The 19464-nt window shown below is 36.9% G+C and overlaps 1 protein-coding gene across 1 annotated transcript; it reads right to left on the bottom strand.

Moving 5' to 3' along the window:
• Positions 1–2884: 2884 nt before the first annotated feature.
• Positions 2885–15021, bottom strand: NADK (NAD kinase). Its single transcript, XM_010079155.1, has 11 exons — positions 14849–15021; positions 12199–12282; positions 8636–8765; positions 8026–8131; positions 7700–7785; positions 7312–7414; positions 6371–6522; positions 5768–5867; positions 4986–5143; positions 4523–4605; positions 2885–3415 (listed from the first exon to the last, which is right to left on the bottom strand). Exons 1-11 carry the CDS (start codon positions 15019–15021, stop codon positions 3268–3270), a joined length of 1323 nt encoding a protein of 440 aa, XP_010077457.1. The 3' UTR covers positions 2885–3267.
• Positions 15022–19464: the final 4443 nt, after the last annotated feature.

Genomic DNA, 19464 nt, shown 5'->3' with positions numbered 1-19464 from the left:
CTAGAAAACAGATGCCACTGTCCCATGAGACAATGTATCAAAACCCCACACTGGCCATTTTCCTTCCAAGTTATTGTGGACACCTAATTTTATATTCTCGACAGTCAAAATGCTGCTTTACAAATCCAACTTTACAAAAAAGATTTTATTGAAAGAATTGAAAAATATTTGTTTTCAACAATATTTAAAACAAGTTTTCAAAGCATTAACAATATGTAACAGGATTTTTCCTCTTTTAAAAATTCAGTACACTGCTTTATTCCATACTACATCCGTTGTTAATGACTTCTTAAACTCTCTACTAGAGAATAACTTTAAAAAAAAAGACCCCAAATTAATTTCCAAGCTTCCATTTTGGCCCTTTGTAGACTGGAAAGGATTTGTAGGTACAGGGACATTTACAAACCCTTATGTTGGAAACACCGCTCTTAATCAGCAAAAACCTATTTTACTAGTATAGTTTAAACAAGTTACTTTGAGTAAGTTACATCAGCAAAATGAGCTTTTATTGCCAACATAACCCAGGCTGCATTACAGCTTTTTTCTGGTTCAGCTGTGGTTTGAACAGAAGTTACCCACACTTCAAGCAGCTAAATATGCACAACTTGAGTACTGTTTAAACCTCACTAGCCTGCTTGGGAATTGCTGGTTTGCAGATTAAAGGCGTTGAAAGGGGACTTTGTACAGTTAGGTAAATTTGTAACGTATTAACGCCATTTGGGTTGTGTTTTGATATAAAGCAGTTAGTACAATTCTAATGAACACAGCTTTTTGAAGAAAAAGCAAAGACTAAAGTCATCATGTGACTTTCCTTCCTTTACCCAGTGATTGCAGCACCCTACTTGGCTGCTCAGTAATCCAAGTAAGATTGTTATCAAGCAGGAATACTTGTGCAAGCAAAACTGCAGAAGTCTCAAAGCCAGCAATGCAATTGCAGTACTTGATAAATTTAAAGACAACTCCTAATCTAGATCAAATCTAGAGAAAGTAGTTAGGTAAGTTTCAATTACAGATTTCATGAACTATGCACTCTGAAAATTAAAAGTTCGGCAATTTAGTCAATAATAGATTTACTATTATAAAAAGCATAAATAAAAAAGTGCTGAATATAGTTTTATCTTTAAAAAAATACTAGATAAGGCTCATTAATCATTTTGCCTCACCTCCGCAAAATGATTTCCACTTCCTAGCATTCTGCTCGTTTTCCACTTAACAATACATTTATATAGCCACTATACCCTGTTCCTTTTCTCAATTATTGCATGTTTAAATAAAATAGTTTCAAAGCAAAAAGTCTGACACTTCTATAGTTCAAAAAGTAAGCAGTTATTTAATAACTGAATACTCCACCTAGGAAACCCCTCAGCAGCTTCAAAACAGTGATAAAACAATTACTGCAGATTCAAGTGAAAGAAAACCCAAAAGCTATCTGGATATTCTCCAAGATATCACAAAATTTGTCTATTTAGACCAAATCAAACCAATATTCTATTTTACAAAATTTACAAACCAAGTATTAATTTATATTAATACATTTTCATTCTGATTTGTATCATTAACCAAGGGTTTGCTTCTCTTTTATGGAAAAGCGCTCTCACCTGGATTTAATAAAATCAGACAGACTAGGGCAGCATCCAAAATAGAAGAGACATGATTTAAACCATCAGAGGACAGCAGATTGGGCAGAGCTCGGAAATTAATACATTTCCCATTACCACTTTGGACCACATAAACAACATAAGACAATCATGAAAAGTTCAACAGAGCTTCTCACTCCACTTTCAAGGAAAACCCACCTTCATCAGTAAATTCATTCCTCCATGATATTATGCCATAGGCTTAAATTTAACAGATAACATCCATTCCTGCAATGACCAATGCAGCAACCTTAAAAAATGCTAACGTTTGTATAGTATGATTATGAGACGGTACCACAGAGAACATAAATGTAAACATTATTCTTGGGTTTGATATTTCTCAGTTAAAGTACAGTACAAACCCTTTTTCCCAACTAGTTTTTTGTTGGGTTTTGTTTTTTTTTTTTTTTTCTTTCATAAAAGCACATAGAATAAAATATATACATAGAGAAGTTAGAAACATTTGAAAGCATCTTAAAAAAGTAAATACGAGACTTAGAATATCTTGAGTGTGCTGAAGGCACCATTGCTATTGTACTGGGAATGTGTCCTCTCATTTCTCAGCCTACCAGTGCAGTATCCCTTTCTGCATTACTCAGCACCAAGAGTTGGAAGATATCTATGGAAGTTGAGGGCATTCAGGGCCCAGTACAGGATATTTTTTTTCTTCAAGACAGTACTGGAACTAGACAATACCGTAGTAATTGAAGTCCAGATTCTTATTGAACACTTGGAGAATTTTGGTTTTTTACTTCATAGTCTCTAATGCTACCATTTATTCCAGAGAATCAAACAAAAATATTAAGAAAAAGCAAAACGTTGATGATTCCCACCAACAGGAACTGCAGAGCTACAAACCAGCTCAGCTACAAAGACAGAGATCACTGTAATAACCACCTGAGCCCACGCTAATGCTGGTCCATGCTGTTTGTGGATATTTACACAGTGGTGACAGCCAAGCACCAAACACTGTTCAAATGGGCATAAGATATGTATATAAAAATATATATATATACTTTTTTACTAGTTCTATCTATTAATAAAAAATCATTCTTCATGGGTGTACCTTCACAGTTGCAAGGAGAAAGTATTTTAAGCACTGTCTTCATGGGGAGCTGTTCTGGGCAAGACATATTGAAGCTAACAAAGAGGAACTTCTTTTTTTTTTAAATAAGAAAATTTCTTAGAGCCTTTATATGCATAGCAGTCTTAGATGGAATTACAAATATACCAAATTAAACAGACTATTTTAATGCCACTTTTCTACTGCCACTTTTCTATTACGTATTTACATTCAGCCTACCACATTATTGGTAAGTTATAGGTTACAATCAAATCTACAGATGTGGTTGTCAATACCAATCAGATATTATCCATTTTCAGTTTGCTCATTTAAAGGAAATTCAAATTGGATTACAACAATCAAACCCTAATTTCTTCCATTCCTACTCTTGGTGGACAGGAAGTAGCACAATAATTTCCAGCCATCAGCAGATCAGACAGATATAAACTACAATCACTGTTTGTCTGAGATGGTGACCACACTCATTAGGCAAAAACTTAAGAACTCAAGCATATAGGAGGGATACTGCCACTTTCCATTCCCATGAGTCTTGTTAGATGTAGACACTCAAAATTCTTCTTCTTCAACAGCAAAGTTATTTTGTTTCTTCCGAACATTCCAGTGTAAACACTCAGCCAAGCTTTCAAACCAGTCGCTCACAGGATCTCGGAAACAGATCGAAGGAAGGGGATAGCAAGAGGTAGTGATGCTAATACTGCAACAACACAGGAATACCCCAGTCAGTCAAGGACAATGAATAGCAAATAATAATAAAAAAAAAAAACAACAAAAAAACCCCCTTCTATTCGCTAGCTAACATAGCCCTATGTTCAGCCAATTTGGTAAAAGAGCAAGTTTCCCTAATCAAGCAATAAACAAGTCTGCAGGCTCATCTAAACAGAGAGAACACAGGGCTTAACTCTGTTAACAGATGCGCTGTGGTCAGCATTCTTTGACAGTGAGAATACTGAACCCACGCCATGACGTCCTGCAGTCTTTTGCTGGTCTTTACATCAACAACACAAAGGAAAATGTAGGTCATCACCTTGGCCTTTAAGTTTTAAATTTTAACTATAAGCAACAGCACCAAGAAGTCTAGCATCTAACAAGGGACAAAACTTATGTTTGAATCCCTGCTAGTCTCCTGATCTATTCTATAGATCTTTCAGTCTCAGAGGAAATACAAACAGCTCAAGATGGAGCGTCATGCCAGCTATACACTCTCCTTCCTGACAACTTGTATGGACCAAGGAAAAAAAAAAAAGTAATCCTGAATAGCAAGTCTACCCGTCACAGATGGCACAGTTGCCTTCAATCACCTCCCACTAGGATAAGCCACCACATTTTGCACATAAAACCTGAGGAAGCTTCATACACTGCATTCTGCTCACTCAAGGCAATAGCATCGCGAGTGACCACAACCACTCACTAAGCTAACATAGTTTAAACCACATGGCATTATTCAGAGTCACTGCTGACATGTAACTCCTGCTGGTTTACATCTTCTCAAACTCCTAAGATTTATCTTTAAGTTAAATTTACATAATTTTCTAAAGACTCGTCCATCTTCCCTGCCAAGCAGGCAATGATTACATGCTTTTGTCTTAACATTTCACTTGCTTTCATGGCAAGATTTTAAAAACTCGTATTAGAAATTAAATACTTTCAGTGTCGTTTGTGCTGTAAGAGATGTTAGGGTTTATAAAAGCTTGTTTCTTTACTGCCAGCAACCCTTTGGGCAGTCTAAACAGAATAAGAGAAGTGCATGAATCACTATTCTTCTATACTTATAGAAAGACGCTACAATAAAAAAAGGCTTGACCTGTCTCCATGGCATATTTCCTGCCTCTTCCTTCCATCAAATGAAACCCATGCTGTATTCCTGGCATCCGGGGAGAGCATAATCTGAAAAAGAGAAAATAATATATTTGTTGTTTTAGCCATGAAAGCAAAATTTTTCCATTCCCTTAAACACCACTGATTTACATGCACTTCAGCAGAAATCATGTAAAACTTTATTACTCAGAATCCACATGTGTGTATTCCCATTTTGCAGAATGTTACACAACTACAACGCAGTAGGAAGCAGTGTAAAGTATTCCGCTAGCGGGTATATTATTTTAAACAAAGATGCATTCTTCAGCCAGCTTTGATCTGGTCCTCCTACAAATGAAGGAAGGCAGGATATACACGGCATTTCCTAGCTGCTTTTGCTATGGTCAGGTTCATAAGGTTATTATGAAAGTTTTTAACTTAGAAAGAGAAATATCATAACAGAAGCTAACCTTGAGTTCCACTCCAGCAGGAACAACAATAGGTCTGAACGACAGCGAGTGAGGGCAGATTGGGGTGATCATTATTGCAGGAACATTTGGATGAATCATCGAAGCTCCTGCTGCAGCTGCATATGCAGTGCTACCGGTCGGCGTGGAGACGATGACTCCTGTGAAAGGAGCAAAAATTTCAGTTACATTAGGCATTACAGTTTGGAAGACCACTAAGAAATAGCAGTGTTATGAAAGTGAGGCAGAGAATGTATCAACTTGTATCTCACAGGGGAGTTGCAGTCTAATACATTAAAATTCAGAAACTTTCTTCTAATCCTGGCACAGAACCTTTGTTCTATGGCTTCGCGTAAGTTGCAAAACTTCTAGATCTCAGGTTACACAACTTTGTAAGCAGTGACATTCATTTTTTTTAAGGGTAAGAGGTTTAAAGATGAACTTGTGTATTTCATGAGTTGAGATCTCAGGCCTTCAGCAAATTCCAGATATTCAAGCAAACTTTTCCTGAGCTATTTCTTGCCCTTCGCCCTAACACATCACACCCAAAGAAACTGCCACTTGCCTTCACAAGTCCATACACAAAGCTTACAACGCTTTAATGCTTTGCTGTGGAACACATTAATTACCAATGAAAAACCACACCTTTTCTTTGTACACTAATGTCTTCTATCACCAGTGAACTGAAGCTTGAGGTTTTGTTTCTGTGTGAGAAAATCCTCCAGTAAAATAGCAGCAGCTGACACACAAACCGATAAGCAACTTAAGTGACGAAGCAGACTCACCATCTCCTTGCACGGTTGTTATCAGGTGTCCATTTAGAAAGACATCCACATTGGAAAGGTAGGAAGAAGGACCACGATCCACTACAACTTCATTTAGGACCTGCCACGACATCAAATATTACACCAGTCTGCTATTGCTGGCTTGGCAATGTATTAAGTGAGAAGCGAAAACATGCTTTCCCGATCTTTGAAAAATTCATGCTGATTTAACCTGCCACATTAGACTCTCTTTACACTTCTGTCTTACCAAGTGCCAGATGAAGCTTTTTGATGTTAAGACAAAAGCTCATTACTAACAATGTGCAGGGTTTTTATTTTCATCTTATAAAAATCTTTGGGATATCCCATTCTAGAAGTACTACTTTATTTTCAAAATAGAAGGAAAATATTACTACAGGAAGGTACAATATTAGCACTTATGACTGCAGAAAGCAGTCACTTCCTCACTGATTAGCACACATATTGTGATTTAGAGCAATAGCGATCTGTCCCACACTACTGGGCTAACATAAGTAAACCAATGAAAAGAGGAATTATAATAAAACAAGTACAAAGCCATTTATAAACAGCATACTAGTTCTTTTGCTTATTTCACCCTCTGACCTGATATTGCATAATTTGCTTGCCCACTTCTTTCTCTGTGTTTGTAGACACTACTCCATTCTCCTCTATACCATTCTGTACTGTCATTTTCTCTCTGTGCTCTTTTACTACTTTCACTTTCAGCCTGCTTCGCAGAACAAGCGCTGCATTGCCTAGAAGTGAGATAGAGGAGAAAGTACAAAAAAAAGTGACATGCTAGTATAGTAAATAAATCCATCTATTGCCCGCGCTTTCAACATTCCCATTTCACTCACAAGACAATTGTCTACATTTGGTTAAAGCTCAAAACTCATGAGCAAATGAAATGAGCAAAATTAAAGTCAAATTAGAACTCAGTCCTTCCTCCCTTTCCTCATCATGTAAAAAGAAAATTTAAGTTTTATATGGACATGAGCAAGACTGGAAAACACTGTTAGGCTCATATGATAAAGCTAAGCTTAAAAAAATAGTGCATAAGAAACACCTATTAAAAGACAACATTTTAGCAATGCGAGGATTTTATACATCTTTTCAGGAATCTACTTTGGATGCATCTCAAACAACCTCATATTGAAGAATCAAAGTATTCCTTTCCTTAAATATTTTATTTGCCTGACTTGTCAGTATTTAAGCACTGCATAGAGAAACAGACTAACACAGATTTCAGAGCTACTCTCTATTTGTATGTTTAGCTGTCATTTAACATAACTTCTACACCATCTTTTACTTGTTTACTCCACAGAGGACAAAGTTATTTCTTAGCCATTTTTCTTTACAGAGTAAGTACAGAAAGCAGCACTGAATGGGTTGATGCAATGCAATACTTTTGTTAGTTTAGCGTTTCTTGTGACTCAATCTTACAGGACAACCTAAATGAGTTATTAAGAAAATGTACTAGTCTTGGAAAAAGCTACAGAAAACGTAACAAAAAGAAACACCACACCCTGTTCCCTTAAATTTACCTTCTATAACCTGAGTGACTTGGGACTGAAAATTCTCAAAATTAAATGGAGTAAGAAATCCAAGGGATCCCAGATGAAAAGCCATAACTGGAGGTACACTACCCTATCAATAAAGAAAAGAATTTAAAAGCTACTGAATAAAAGCAATTCATACTTCAACTAATTGCCTGTAAATATTTTGACTATTGCTGTAACTTCAACTGTGCATAATAAAAACAATACATTACACACATAATTTTCAGAAGGTATAGGGTAAAACAGGCTTGATAAAAAAAGGAATGAACAGCAAAGGACAAATGCTGTCCTCAATAACAAAGGAAAAAACCCAAACCTTCAAATACTTCAAGAAGAAAAGAGAACTTTAAGTCTATTTCCCATAAAGACCAACCTGGAAAAGCGAAGAAGCATAAAGTAAGGTCCCATCTCCCCCCAGGCATATGATAAAGTCTATCTGATTGGAGATATCATCATAATCTAGAAACAACATGGAAATACAAGTTTTTAATTAAGTTTTATCAACAGTCCTCATTTCCTAACACAAATTAAGGGCAGCATGCCAACACTCACTCACAAATATTAAAAAAACCCTAAGATGTAACAACAGCTGTTTACAAAAGACATATTAGCTTAAGAAACTTGACCCAGCAACTAAGGTAATACCAAGACAAATATGCAATATACTTCAATTCTACTTTAAATAAATCGTTATCATACCTTCTCTGAAGGTGCAAAATTTCTTCTTCACTGGTCCAAAATTATCATCATTAGCTATAGCAGGGTCTTCCAACACTTTTTTTTCTACATACACTATCATATTGTTCTCCTTAAAAGAGGTAAGATAAGCTTGTTAATAACCTTTTAAAATGACAAAATATTTACTCTCCCCATAATTTGCAGTATCTTAAAACATATAAATAATATTTTACAGAAATGGTCTGCATCTGTTGGTTGTAGTGTTTATTTTTAATGTGCGGTCTAATTAAACTAAACCTTGGAATACAGATTACATGATACAGGAACATTGCTGTATTTGTTCAAGGCTTAACGGATTAAGCTTTTTATATCCCATTCCCTGTAATTTGAACTGCAAACACAATGAAGGAAAGTTTTGGTTTTTTTTTTTTTTAAGTTCTGTATGTAAAAGTACTTAAGTATTGATCTTAAGTTCTGAAACAAGTTTTACTATTGCCAGTGGCAATGGGTATAACGATTTGTTTGCACTATACAATTCCACACATTCCACATTCAACAGAATCAGTAATTGTGAATAGTTTAGATGTAAAATTTTTAACTATGGTAAAAAATGGAATTTACATTTCATTACCTCAGTAAGATACACACAAAGCTCTTTAAAAGGCTGCAGCAGACTGGCATCACGTATCTTTTTAATAACAAGGACGCTCTTAGGAGGTTTGTTCCATGTCAACCGCTGGCTTGCTGGATCCTGAATGTGCCTAAAGAATAGAAAAAAAGGCAATGTTACTGCATTTTGCTTTCACAACATTCTGGTCTGTTAAAATATATCCTTAATTATAATTGTTGCAGTCCTAGAGCAATAGAAAGAAGGATGCAATAGGTCGTACTGTAATGACGCGTTTTCCCCCCATGAAACTAATCAGTGCTTTACTATATGGAGATGGTGACACAGCATTGAGGTGTCCATTCGTGTAACCGCTACCACACCAGTAACACATGCAAACAGGGGCTTCAACACAAACACTACAAAAGCTCTTCAATCGAGTTCTTGAGCTGACATCTTCCCTGATGCATCCAGCCATAATGCTTTCCTCTACCTTGTCTCAGTGCTTTCTCCTCTTAAGCCAACCCAAAATAAGGAGAAACATCCAACTGGAGAATCAGAAAAAGCTACAGCATAAACTTTTTTCCCATCCAATACTGTGAGTCAAAAAGCTTGTCAATCTAAATTTAAAAAATAGTGCAATACTGCAACAACACAGCAATGCCCAGTTGTATTTTCCTTATTAGCTTCTATTTACTTCTAAGCTACATAATTCACAGTTGTGTTTTGCATATTACAAGCATCCCATCCTTTTCCATACGGTGCAGACATAATCCGTAAAGAAAAGCAGATTAGTAAAAATGCTGAACAAGCCAAATTTACAAAGAGATTTGGATTTATCGCTTGAAGGGTTAATATGAAACAGATGATGATGCTGGAAGTGGAATAACCTGCTCATTTTTGCTTTTCTAAGTGCCTATATTCTACATAAATACAGCAGAAACTATAGATTATTGAAGTAGTCTAATACCAATAACCTTTACTAACACACAGTGCTGTCCCTCTCTCTAAAAATTATTACATAACACAGAAGAATGCAAATATGCAGTTACACTCAGTATCACATACAGGCTTTCAAAATTTTGTTATGTTTCATCTCATTGTATTTTACAGTCAAGGAATCATAGAATTGAAGGCTGGAAGACACCTCTGGGGATAGTCTAGTCCAATTCCTTGGCCCAGTGTAAGGACATTTTGAAGATGCCCTACTTGGTCTCAAATATCGGCATGAATCTGAGATGACTATGAATTTGGAAGGCTTCCTCTGACTTGACTAACCTACCAATACCTAAACTGAAAATAAAATAAAATAAAACAAAGTAAAATAAAATAAAATAGGAAGAGTCCCATTAATGTGTTTATTGCTGGCAAACAGTTGCAAAGGAACTGAAGCTGAAGTTTTATACGCTATTTCCAATACAAATGGTGAGTAAGAAAGCATTTTCTATACTAAAGTTCATTTCATGAAATTAAATTCCTCAAATCTCAATACCGCTAAAAGGTAAAAAATACACAGACAGAAACCACCCCCAAAACAATTGCAAGATGATTAGACTATCTTCTAAAGTTGGCAAAGAACTAAAGATTGCAGCACTGCTTGTCACTTAAACTCTGAACTAATACAGACTTAATTCAAACAAAAGACAGCCTGCCTATTTCAAATGTACTCACCCATTCCACGTGGTTCTACTAAATGAAAGATTATTCATAGCATGCTTTAAGATCTTCATGTTTCTTTCCAGGAGTCAGGCAAATGCAACAGCTCCAAGCAAAATAAAGGCTGAGGCTTTTATGACTTATTAATAAACTGCTACCTCAAAAGAAAACATGTTTTTCTGAAAATTTTTTTCCTAGTTAAGTATTTCAATCAGTCCCAATACAAAATTGTGAGGCTCTAACAGAAAACTCCTGCATAAAACATTTATCTTCAGAGGCAAGATTTAATAGAAAAATCCCATTTCAAGAAAGAGTTTAAAAACAGGTATTTGATCTGACCTCTCCTCAAAAATCACAAGGGTCTTTTTTCACTAAATTCAATTCATCTGGTCATCTTATATGACAGTCTTCAGAAAGCAGGTTTTTCAATACAACCATCAACATCAGCACTTAAAGAGACACCAAGACCTTCACTAACTTATGCCCATACATAAAACCCAAAAATTTCTGTTAAAAAATTCTCTCCAGTGAAGAGAATTTAACAATATTACTGACTGTACAGAAGAAAAACCCCAAACAAAAAGGTTTTGCTTGGTTTTTTTAGAAGCTACAACAAAAACCTTTAGTAATAATAGTAATTTACAATTTGGTCTTCAAATAGTCCTTTCCTTCAACGACCTGAGAGCATCCTTTACCCCCCAGCTATCCTGAGCACTGCATAACCAGTCCTCTCCCTGGCAAGTAGTACACATTTACTATCGTCTGCAGCCTCTGTACTCAACTGATATTGATACTACGGTTATATTGTCTGGTGCTGGCCCAGCCCCTGGGGAGGAGCATGTGCATCACAGTCAGGTGGGTAAACATACAGCCCAGGCCGGGCTTTCAGATGAACTGCAGCACAGCAAGCCACACACTTTACAACAGCCAGGAAGAATGAGGAAGTTAAGAGCTACTGTATACTGCAAGATTGCTGCCACACCTTTGCAGGAAAAGTTAGGGTATCATCAACCTGTTTCAAGGAAGGCTACTACTCTTTAGGTAAAGATTTAGGCAAAGAAATACTTAATTCAAATACCTTACATTTAACTGAAAGAACAATGAAACAGAACTTTTTGAAAGGACAAAAATAGGGACATTAACTTGGTTGGTCTGTCGAACCCTGATGCTCCTCATTTGACCAAGTCAAGACACCATTGTGTAAGTATATAGTATATGGTGTAAAAAGCAACACTTTTATATCACCCTGACTACAAAATTAAAATCTTTACATGCCTGCTAAGCAGAAACCAACCCTTATTTTCACATTACATTTATCAGCAGAGTCTAAAAGCAAACTTGCCTTAATGACATTCATACACTGAAAGTGCCATAGACCAAATACAAGAATTCAATCTACTAGCTCAAACACACAGTACCGAGAGAAGAGAGAAGGCTTTCCTCAGATTTCACATTACACAGAACAATTTATCCTCCTTTCTTTGTGTTGTCCATAAAAATTTTTGTTCCTCCATCATTCAGAAACACTGCTCTTTATGTATTTCAAGTTGATGGAATAAACAAAATGCGAAAAACACCGATTATTTCCTATCATCCCTTGGGAGATAAAAAACAAATGACATTCAAACCCACATTATACTTTTCAACCTGCAGATCAAGCTAACACACATCTAACGGGGTTCTACTTGAGAATACAGTTCAGCAAGGTTATTCACTCTCCTTTCAGACTGACTTTTTGAACAGTCAACGTGTGATAAAAATGGCAGGCCACTTTTGGCAATGCAGACCCCAATCTGGCCATCAAGCAACAGGAAGATCTCTAAATATCAGGTAAAATACAAACAGTGCTGATTAGGGGGTGAATAGCGGAAAAGCAAACATCTTCTTTCACATTGAATAAGCATAATACCACTCATTTGGCAAGTACTCACATAATCGTTTTAGGATTTTGCAGCATACAGGCCTTTGGTCCAAACGTGGTCACTGGGCATGGTCCATGCAAGGAGCGTGTTCTCCTAAACATATAAACAGTAAGTAAAAGAAATGTGATGACAAACTGGGTTTAATTAGCTCCCCAACCACCAAAACCACATCTTTGAAAAAGCTGCACTAAGCAAAGTATGTTTCTTAAACCAACACTTGTGGCTGACCAGCCAATGTAATTTTACACGTATTAGCTCTCACATTTCAAGTCTAAAACTCCTGTACCTACTCCTTGAAAGTTTCAAAGGAACTCACAATATCTCTGTAACAACACTAGCTGAGCGAAAGAGCAGCAGTGTTCGGTTTTTGGTATGTAATTCAGTAGTCTCACAACCTTCACTTAATAAGTGTGCCTCATCAATTGATTAAAATACAAAACATAAGCCAGTGCTCATGTTTATATACAGTATAAGCACTTTCTCTTCCATAATATTTTGGCATGCACTAATTTCTGTTGATAATGAGCAAGCAAACAACTAAGCATAAAAACAAAAAAATAAGCCCCAGACTGTTGTTTTCAGGCCACGTTCTCAGGAAAAAAAAAGCTTTCAATGATTGTTAGTTGGGTGTCATTGGTGTGTGCAGAGGCTTAGTCTGCATCAATTCCTAAGCGACATCAGCTTCACTGCTGCAGACACAATAACCACGACACTTTCTTTTCTGTATTTCTCGAAGCCCTATATCTTATCTAAGAGCACACAATTTTGGAACAGGACATGCAGAATGACTAAATCTGCTAAAAATACTCACTTATGAGTGCTCTTCATCTCAATAATGTAGAGTACTGTATATACATTAGGTTTCCCATGCTACTTTTTTTCCAAAAAATAATAAGAGGGAATATGATCTTTGTCTTCAAATAAACAGGAGTTCTGAAATGTCATTTATCCTCAAACTTAAATCTCATACAGAACACAGGATTACTCCTAGCTCTAGGATGAGATTAGCTGGAGTAAGCCTGAACTGTTCTGCCTTACTTCCCTCCCACCTCCTTCAGCAAATCTGTAAACGGGAGTAAAATGTATTCAAGTGATGTAACTGTTGAAACATTATGTAAATTATATTAGAATTACTCCATTAAAAAGAAAGGGGAAACAGGCCTTTCCTGTGCTTAATAAAATTAACATAGGAACCAGTAACTAACATATTGCTTGGCAGTAACAAATCATGACTGCACTGCCTTCTATTGTGGATATTATAAAGTAGCTCAGACCAGCCTGATGACTCACTCTTCATACTAAAAAACCTCTCAGAAATCTAATAAAAATCAAAACCAGATGGCATGTTAAAAAGACATAATTAAAGAATAACAGCAACATCTTATTTGTTCCATGTCTAATAAAATATTTATTGTGACTCCCTTCATCACAAAGCTTCCCGTTGCGATCTTCAGCCTCACCCATATATGCTTTGCCTTGCAGGAGCATTCCTACCAACAAAGCAGTAACTCCGGATGAGAATTTCTGTTGAGAAACTCCTCTGTGATTCTGTCCATGTCGTTATAAAGGGTCACAAAGTAAGTACGGTAAAGTTCTGCTATGCTTCCCACCAGATGAAGATACACTGCTCCCACAGCATGCTGTTCAATACTTACAAGGGGTCCAAAGATCACAAAATCAGAAGTTCTATCCAAGCTGTCCACATGACCAGAGCCTTGCAACTAGATTAGAAATTTGGCTCAAAGAAAAAATGGGCGTTTCTCACTGCTGTGAAACAACCTGCAAGCACAAACTTACTTTGTGCTGCCTGACATTACCATACAACCTAAACACTCATACAGGCTTTTAATACACAGCACTAGAGCTCTACCTAGGGCATTTGTAAAAATTTGCAGAAGCGTCTCTACTGTTGGTTGATTCTTTTTTGAGACTATGAACTCTGCAGATATCTGTTTTGAGAGTGATGCCATTTTGATCACAGGTCTGATCTCAGTCTATCCCCCACCTTTAACTTCCTGCCTTCATTTTGGACCAAGCCTTTTGAAGTGCATTTTAAGAACCCCTTAAAAGCAACTTGCTGAGCAAGAGGTAAAGTTCTGCCTATTAAAGATCTAGAACCAGGCACAAAACTGTTCCTTTCTTGTGACCTGAGCTACTATCAAGCTATGAATAACACAGCTCAGTACAGATGCATTTGTATTTTATTTCTGGAAGGTAGTTAGAACTTCTGAAGCTAGGCTGAAATATGACAGGTTGAAGTATTCTAATTGACCCCGAAACCCTGGAAGTCAAGTACTTGGGCACAACAGGTTCCTCAAATTTTTAAATTAATATTTTGTGTTTATCTGCTTATAAGCAATAACTTTCTAAGCTTTTAGACTTCATACTTTAAGAACTCCTCCTAGCTGGAAACATACCCATGAATGTCAGTTTAGAGATGACTACCTACATGGCTCCTTCAGAAAAATCAAGCTCTTTTCACAGCAAGGACCACAACAGAATGGTTCACTAATCATCTCCCTTGCTATTTACTACCACAAAACACTATAAGAGGAGTGAAAATTAGAATTCCGATAACTTAATTTAAAAAAAATATTTTAAATATTTTTTTTTCATTTTTCTTAAAGATAGCAACAATATGAAGAACCAAGAGCCATACCGGAATTCTTTGGTGCTTCCTAGGGCTGGCGAAGCAGAAAGACTTCGTGACTTGGTTCGTCCCCGGCTACTATTGCTCCACTCCTCATCATCATGACATGTTGAGCAATGATAAGCAGACTCTGAGCTCACATCAGCCTTACTGGGACACAGCTTTTCTCGATTCATCTCCATACTGGAAGTGAAGGAACCTCAGTGAGAGAGAAATTCAATTCCTGTGGAAAAACACCAGGAGAAAGGGGATAGAGAGGAGAGAGAGAAGAAAAATCTCAGTATTAGCAAAGCTAACAGACTAAGTATTAAACACTTTGATAAACATTTCTCAAAAGGATCTGGGAAACTGAGTTCTTCAAGGTAATCAGAAGACACTGGAAGGAAAAACAATCATAATTAAAACACATATGTTCCCAGATTTACAAGAGGCTCAATATAAAGTTGTTTCAAGACCAGCAGAGATTTACGTCTCCAATTATATATGGGATAAAATAAATTTATTTTAGATACTGAAAAGGAAGAAAAGCTTTAAGTATTTGCCAAGGAATCAAGACTCAAGAAAATCCATAAAGTCTCCTATTAGGCAATACACATATTGCACAAATAAAACGAGAATACTCTAAACTATAACAGAAAAAAAACTGTCCAAGTAAAAAAAAAAAAAAAAGGCAATAGACAACCTTACTAAACTTCAGTTCTTCACAAAAATTAGATTAATACGAAGCTAAGAAGAGACAAAAAAAAGTGGGAGGATGATTCCAAAGTTCTTAAATAATTTGTGACAAACTCTGGAGATGGCCCAAAACAAACAAGATGAAATAAGGACAAATGTGAAGTATTTCACTTCCACAAACACTCAACACAAATAAAAGATGAACAGCTGGCTAGGCAGTAATTTTGCAGAAGTAAAAAAAAAACCAAACCAAAAAAATCCCTAAACTTTAAATAACCATCCTTCCCCAAAAGTCCTAGAAATCCCGTATGTCAGTCCTCGTCATGATTTGAACCAAGTAGAAGCAGCTTTATCACAATAGAAAGCAGCTTTCAGTGTGTGAATAAACACTAAACTATAAACGAATACTATCTAAGATAATGAAGTCTAGAGGAACAGTACATTCCACAATTTATTTCAACACAGGGAAAAAGTTCATTAAAAATTTGCAACGTTTTTGAAACACTTTCATCACTTTGGATGCGCTTCCCACTGTATCCTGTAGAGAACAGACCGTAACATTATTGTAACCATCAGAATGGGCTGTAGCTCTAGAAAATACTCACAGAATGATGATACTCGGCTGTAAAGGTACCAGAGGATGACAATCTCCACAATTTTACAAGTACTGTGTTTCACAGCATCCCAGCTTTTGGATAACAAAAGCATCGATTAAATGAAGTTGTAATTTTAGAACGAGCGCTGGCTCATTACTAAATTAGCCAGAACCAACACCTAATCAAATTAGAAATACTTTTGCTCCTGTTGTAGATTAGGCTCACCCTGAGAGACCACTGCTACAAAGAGGTACAATTACTGTCACCCATTAATAATTTAGAAGATCCTGCACTTGTAAAGGTATCAGTGTTTACTTGTTGGTTACTCATCGCTTAGTGTCACCTGAGACCATGACTTGGGACACAGTAATTTCAATATATTTATAATTTTTGACTACTGAAATTATAAAAATATAGCTCAATTTTTTGACAAGTTTAAGCTCAACATAAATTTTGTGCCTGTTACTTGATTTATGAACACACTCTGATCATGCAAGCACATATGTAAAATACACTGTAAAATCTGACTCAACAATTTTTTAATAGATTTCAATTTGTATTATCCTTTATCACAACCTCATAAACTTCAGGAATAAGTCTCTGGCTGGTTGTTTCTGAACCAGCTACAGAAAACAAGTAATTTAGATATCTGAGTTTCAGAAAATAAGTGATTTTAAAATGAGATATTCAGTATCTCTGACTGGAAAGGGTCAGAACCCTTAAATCATAACCTAAACTAGCCCACTGTTTTTACTTCAGAGATTCCAGACAGACTTGAACAATCCACACAAACTGGATTCTGAATTAACAGTTTTCCTGGTCAAACACAGAAAGAACTCAAAATGATTCAGACAGGAAAAAAATACACTGGCACTGATAGAGGAGAAAAAGCAGATACCAACAACCACTGCAACTGTGTCTCATAATCAAAGTTAGAAAACAGGTATTTCCAAAAGAAAACCCCATCCTCACAGAATTACCCTACAAAATGACACAGAACAGTTGTTTTTATCTGTATCATCAGCCAGCTCTCAGTAGAGAGCTGCTGCTAAACTATTTCAGAAGTATTGAGAGTGAAAATCAGTAGTGAGCAGTCTCTCACCTCCTCTTACCTGTCCTCAGCAACATACTTCTCATAGATATCCATATATCCACATACACATACCTGCACTACGCATCCGCTCCCCAAAGTCAGAATTCTAAGAAATTATTTCTTAAAAATCTACATTGCAAAGTGGGCACACACAAAAATCTGACAAGCCAGGTAGCTAACAATACATCATTTTCCTTTGCCTTCCAATTGTATAGGCTACCAACTCCTCGCTCCTTTTTATCCAAACATTGAGAGCTTGATCTGGAGCGATGCAAATAAAAATAACAACAGTTAACAATCTAAGGAAATACAACATCTGTGAAAGAAGTCTATGGAGAAGTTGTTTTCTCAGTAACTTAACAGTCAATACATATGCATCCTACTCCACAGCATCACCCTTAACTAAGAGGTGCAGAGAACAATAATTTATATAGCAAGCAATATATAAGGTGTTTCCAAGTGACTTTGTTTGAAGTATCTTCATCTGACAGATGTTGCTAATAAAGAAAATCAGACTAGCGCAAAACTGGCAGTAAGACGGTGTACAAGCCTACTAAATACAGCCTAAGAACTTGATATTCCTTCCATGTAATACTTTCCAATTCAGGATGTTTTAACTACAGCTTACGCCATGTACTGTTTAATTAACATTCCCTCACAAGACCTTTATTAAATAAGCAGACTTGACATAAGGACAAAACTATCACTGAACAGCTGCCAGGATTGGATCCAAAAACTTTAAGCACAAGTCAACAAACTAGTGAAATGGCTGCTCTGGTCTAAGTCATGGCCAAAATTAAAAAAGAAAAAAAAAAGAAAAAAAAAAATTTAGATGTTCAGCATTACAGAATGAAGGACGGCTGAGAAAGTGTTAACATTTAGTATTAAATTTCTGCAATGGTGACGCGAAGTAGCCGGTTGAGAGCCTCTCCTATGTATCCTACCTTTTACTGTAGCGTCCCATCTTCAACTTCACTCCCATGAACCAGAACTTCACAGAGCTTTCATCAAATCATCTTTATATAGCAGGATACAATACCATAACATCCCCACAGCTTTACTACACTGTTCAGACTATTATTAAGGAATCACATTCCAGGTCAACTGTAAGAGTCCTAGTTACACAGGAAGTCTGAAACAACACTACTAAGCTTTTTTATGTATGTAATCCACAATCCAGGTAGCCAAAAAAGAGTTCTGCGCACTCACACCTTTAAAAGCAATCTTCTCCATGGTTTGGTTACAGTGAACAGCATACACAGAAATATGATCTTTTGATGCAACCAGCTACACAAGGACCAGAAGGCTACAAATCATCAAGTGATTCAATCTTTTTTTAACAAGAGTGCTTGTAAACTGTTGTTTTGTAACAAACTTCCTGTCAACTACATTGCCCTAAATCATCATGATTAGAGGATTACTGCAGAGTGCGTCCTGACCAAACACTCACGCTACTTTCAACACCCCTTCAAGACTGCAGCATTTCCACTAATTAGAAATTACATCAGCCATTCAAAACTCCTCATTCTGTACCTAATCAACCTTGTATTAGGGCATAACAGGACAGTGTTATATTCAAGAACAGTATCACTTGCTCCCTTGCTACAGACCTCTGTTTACTCGATCATTTAGTTCTGTAGAGAATATTTATTGCTGAAGAGAGCTCTCCAATAAAGGTGACATGCACATGACTCCATCCCTAAGGCACTAAACCTCCTCTCGCCTAAAAAAAGATGGAATAAATGCATCAGGTAGAGAAAACTTCCACTTTGGTTTAGTTTAGAACTTCACATTCTACTATGTCTGAAGGGGAAAAAAACCAAAATAACATTCCATATTGAAATGTAGCAGTCTGACAGCAGCTAAAATTCAGCAGCATGTTTTTTGATGACATACTCCAGCGCTATTTCTACCAAAAACCAGACAGTATGACCATCACGTGCTAAAGATCCAGGGAAAACAAACCCCTTTGTTAACCCTTCAGCTCCGGGAACACCAACACACCTACAACACTACGGAACGAGCACTAACGACCTCAAACTCCTTGCCATCCCTTTAGTCACAAACGTGGATGTCAAAACCCACAGACGCGGAGGAGGGTCCCACACCCCCGCTGCGTGCCCGGCAGATCGCGGGCCAGACTCAGCCGCTTCACTTCTTCCCCGGGCAGGACACTTTCCTACCTCAGGGCTCCTCACCGCCGGCGTTCCCGCAGCATTCCCGCCGAACAGCCCTCGGGGGCTGCAGCCCACAGAAGGACC

This window comes from Pterocles gutturalis, unplaced genomic scaffold (genome assembly GCF_000699245.1).
Source record: "Pterocles gutturalis isolate BGI_N339 unplaced genomic scaffold, ASM69924v1 scaffold38963, whole genome shotgun sequence".
Lineage (NCBI taxonomy): Eukaryota > Metazoa > Chordata > Aves > Pterocliformes > Pteroclidae > Pterocles > Pterocles gutturalis.
Note: the sequence above shows the minus strand (reverse complement) of the source record. Positions and strands in the feature narration are given on the sequence as shown.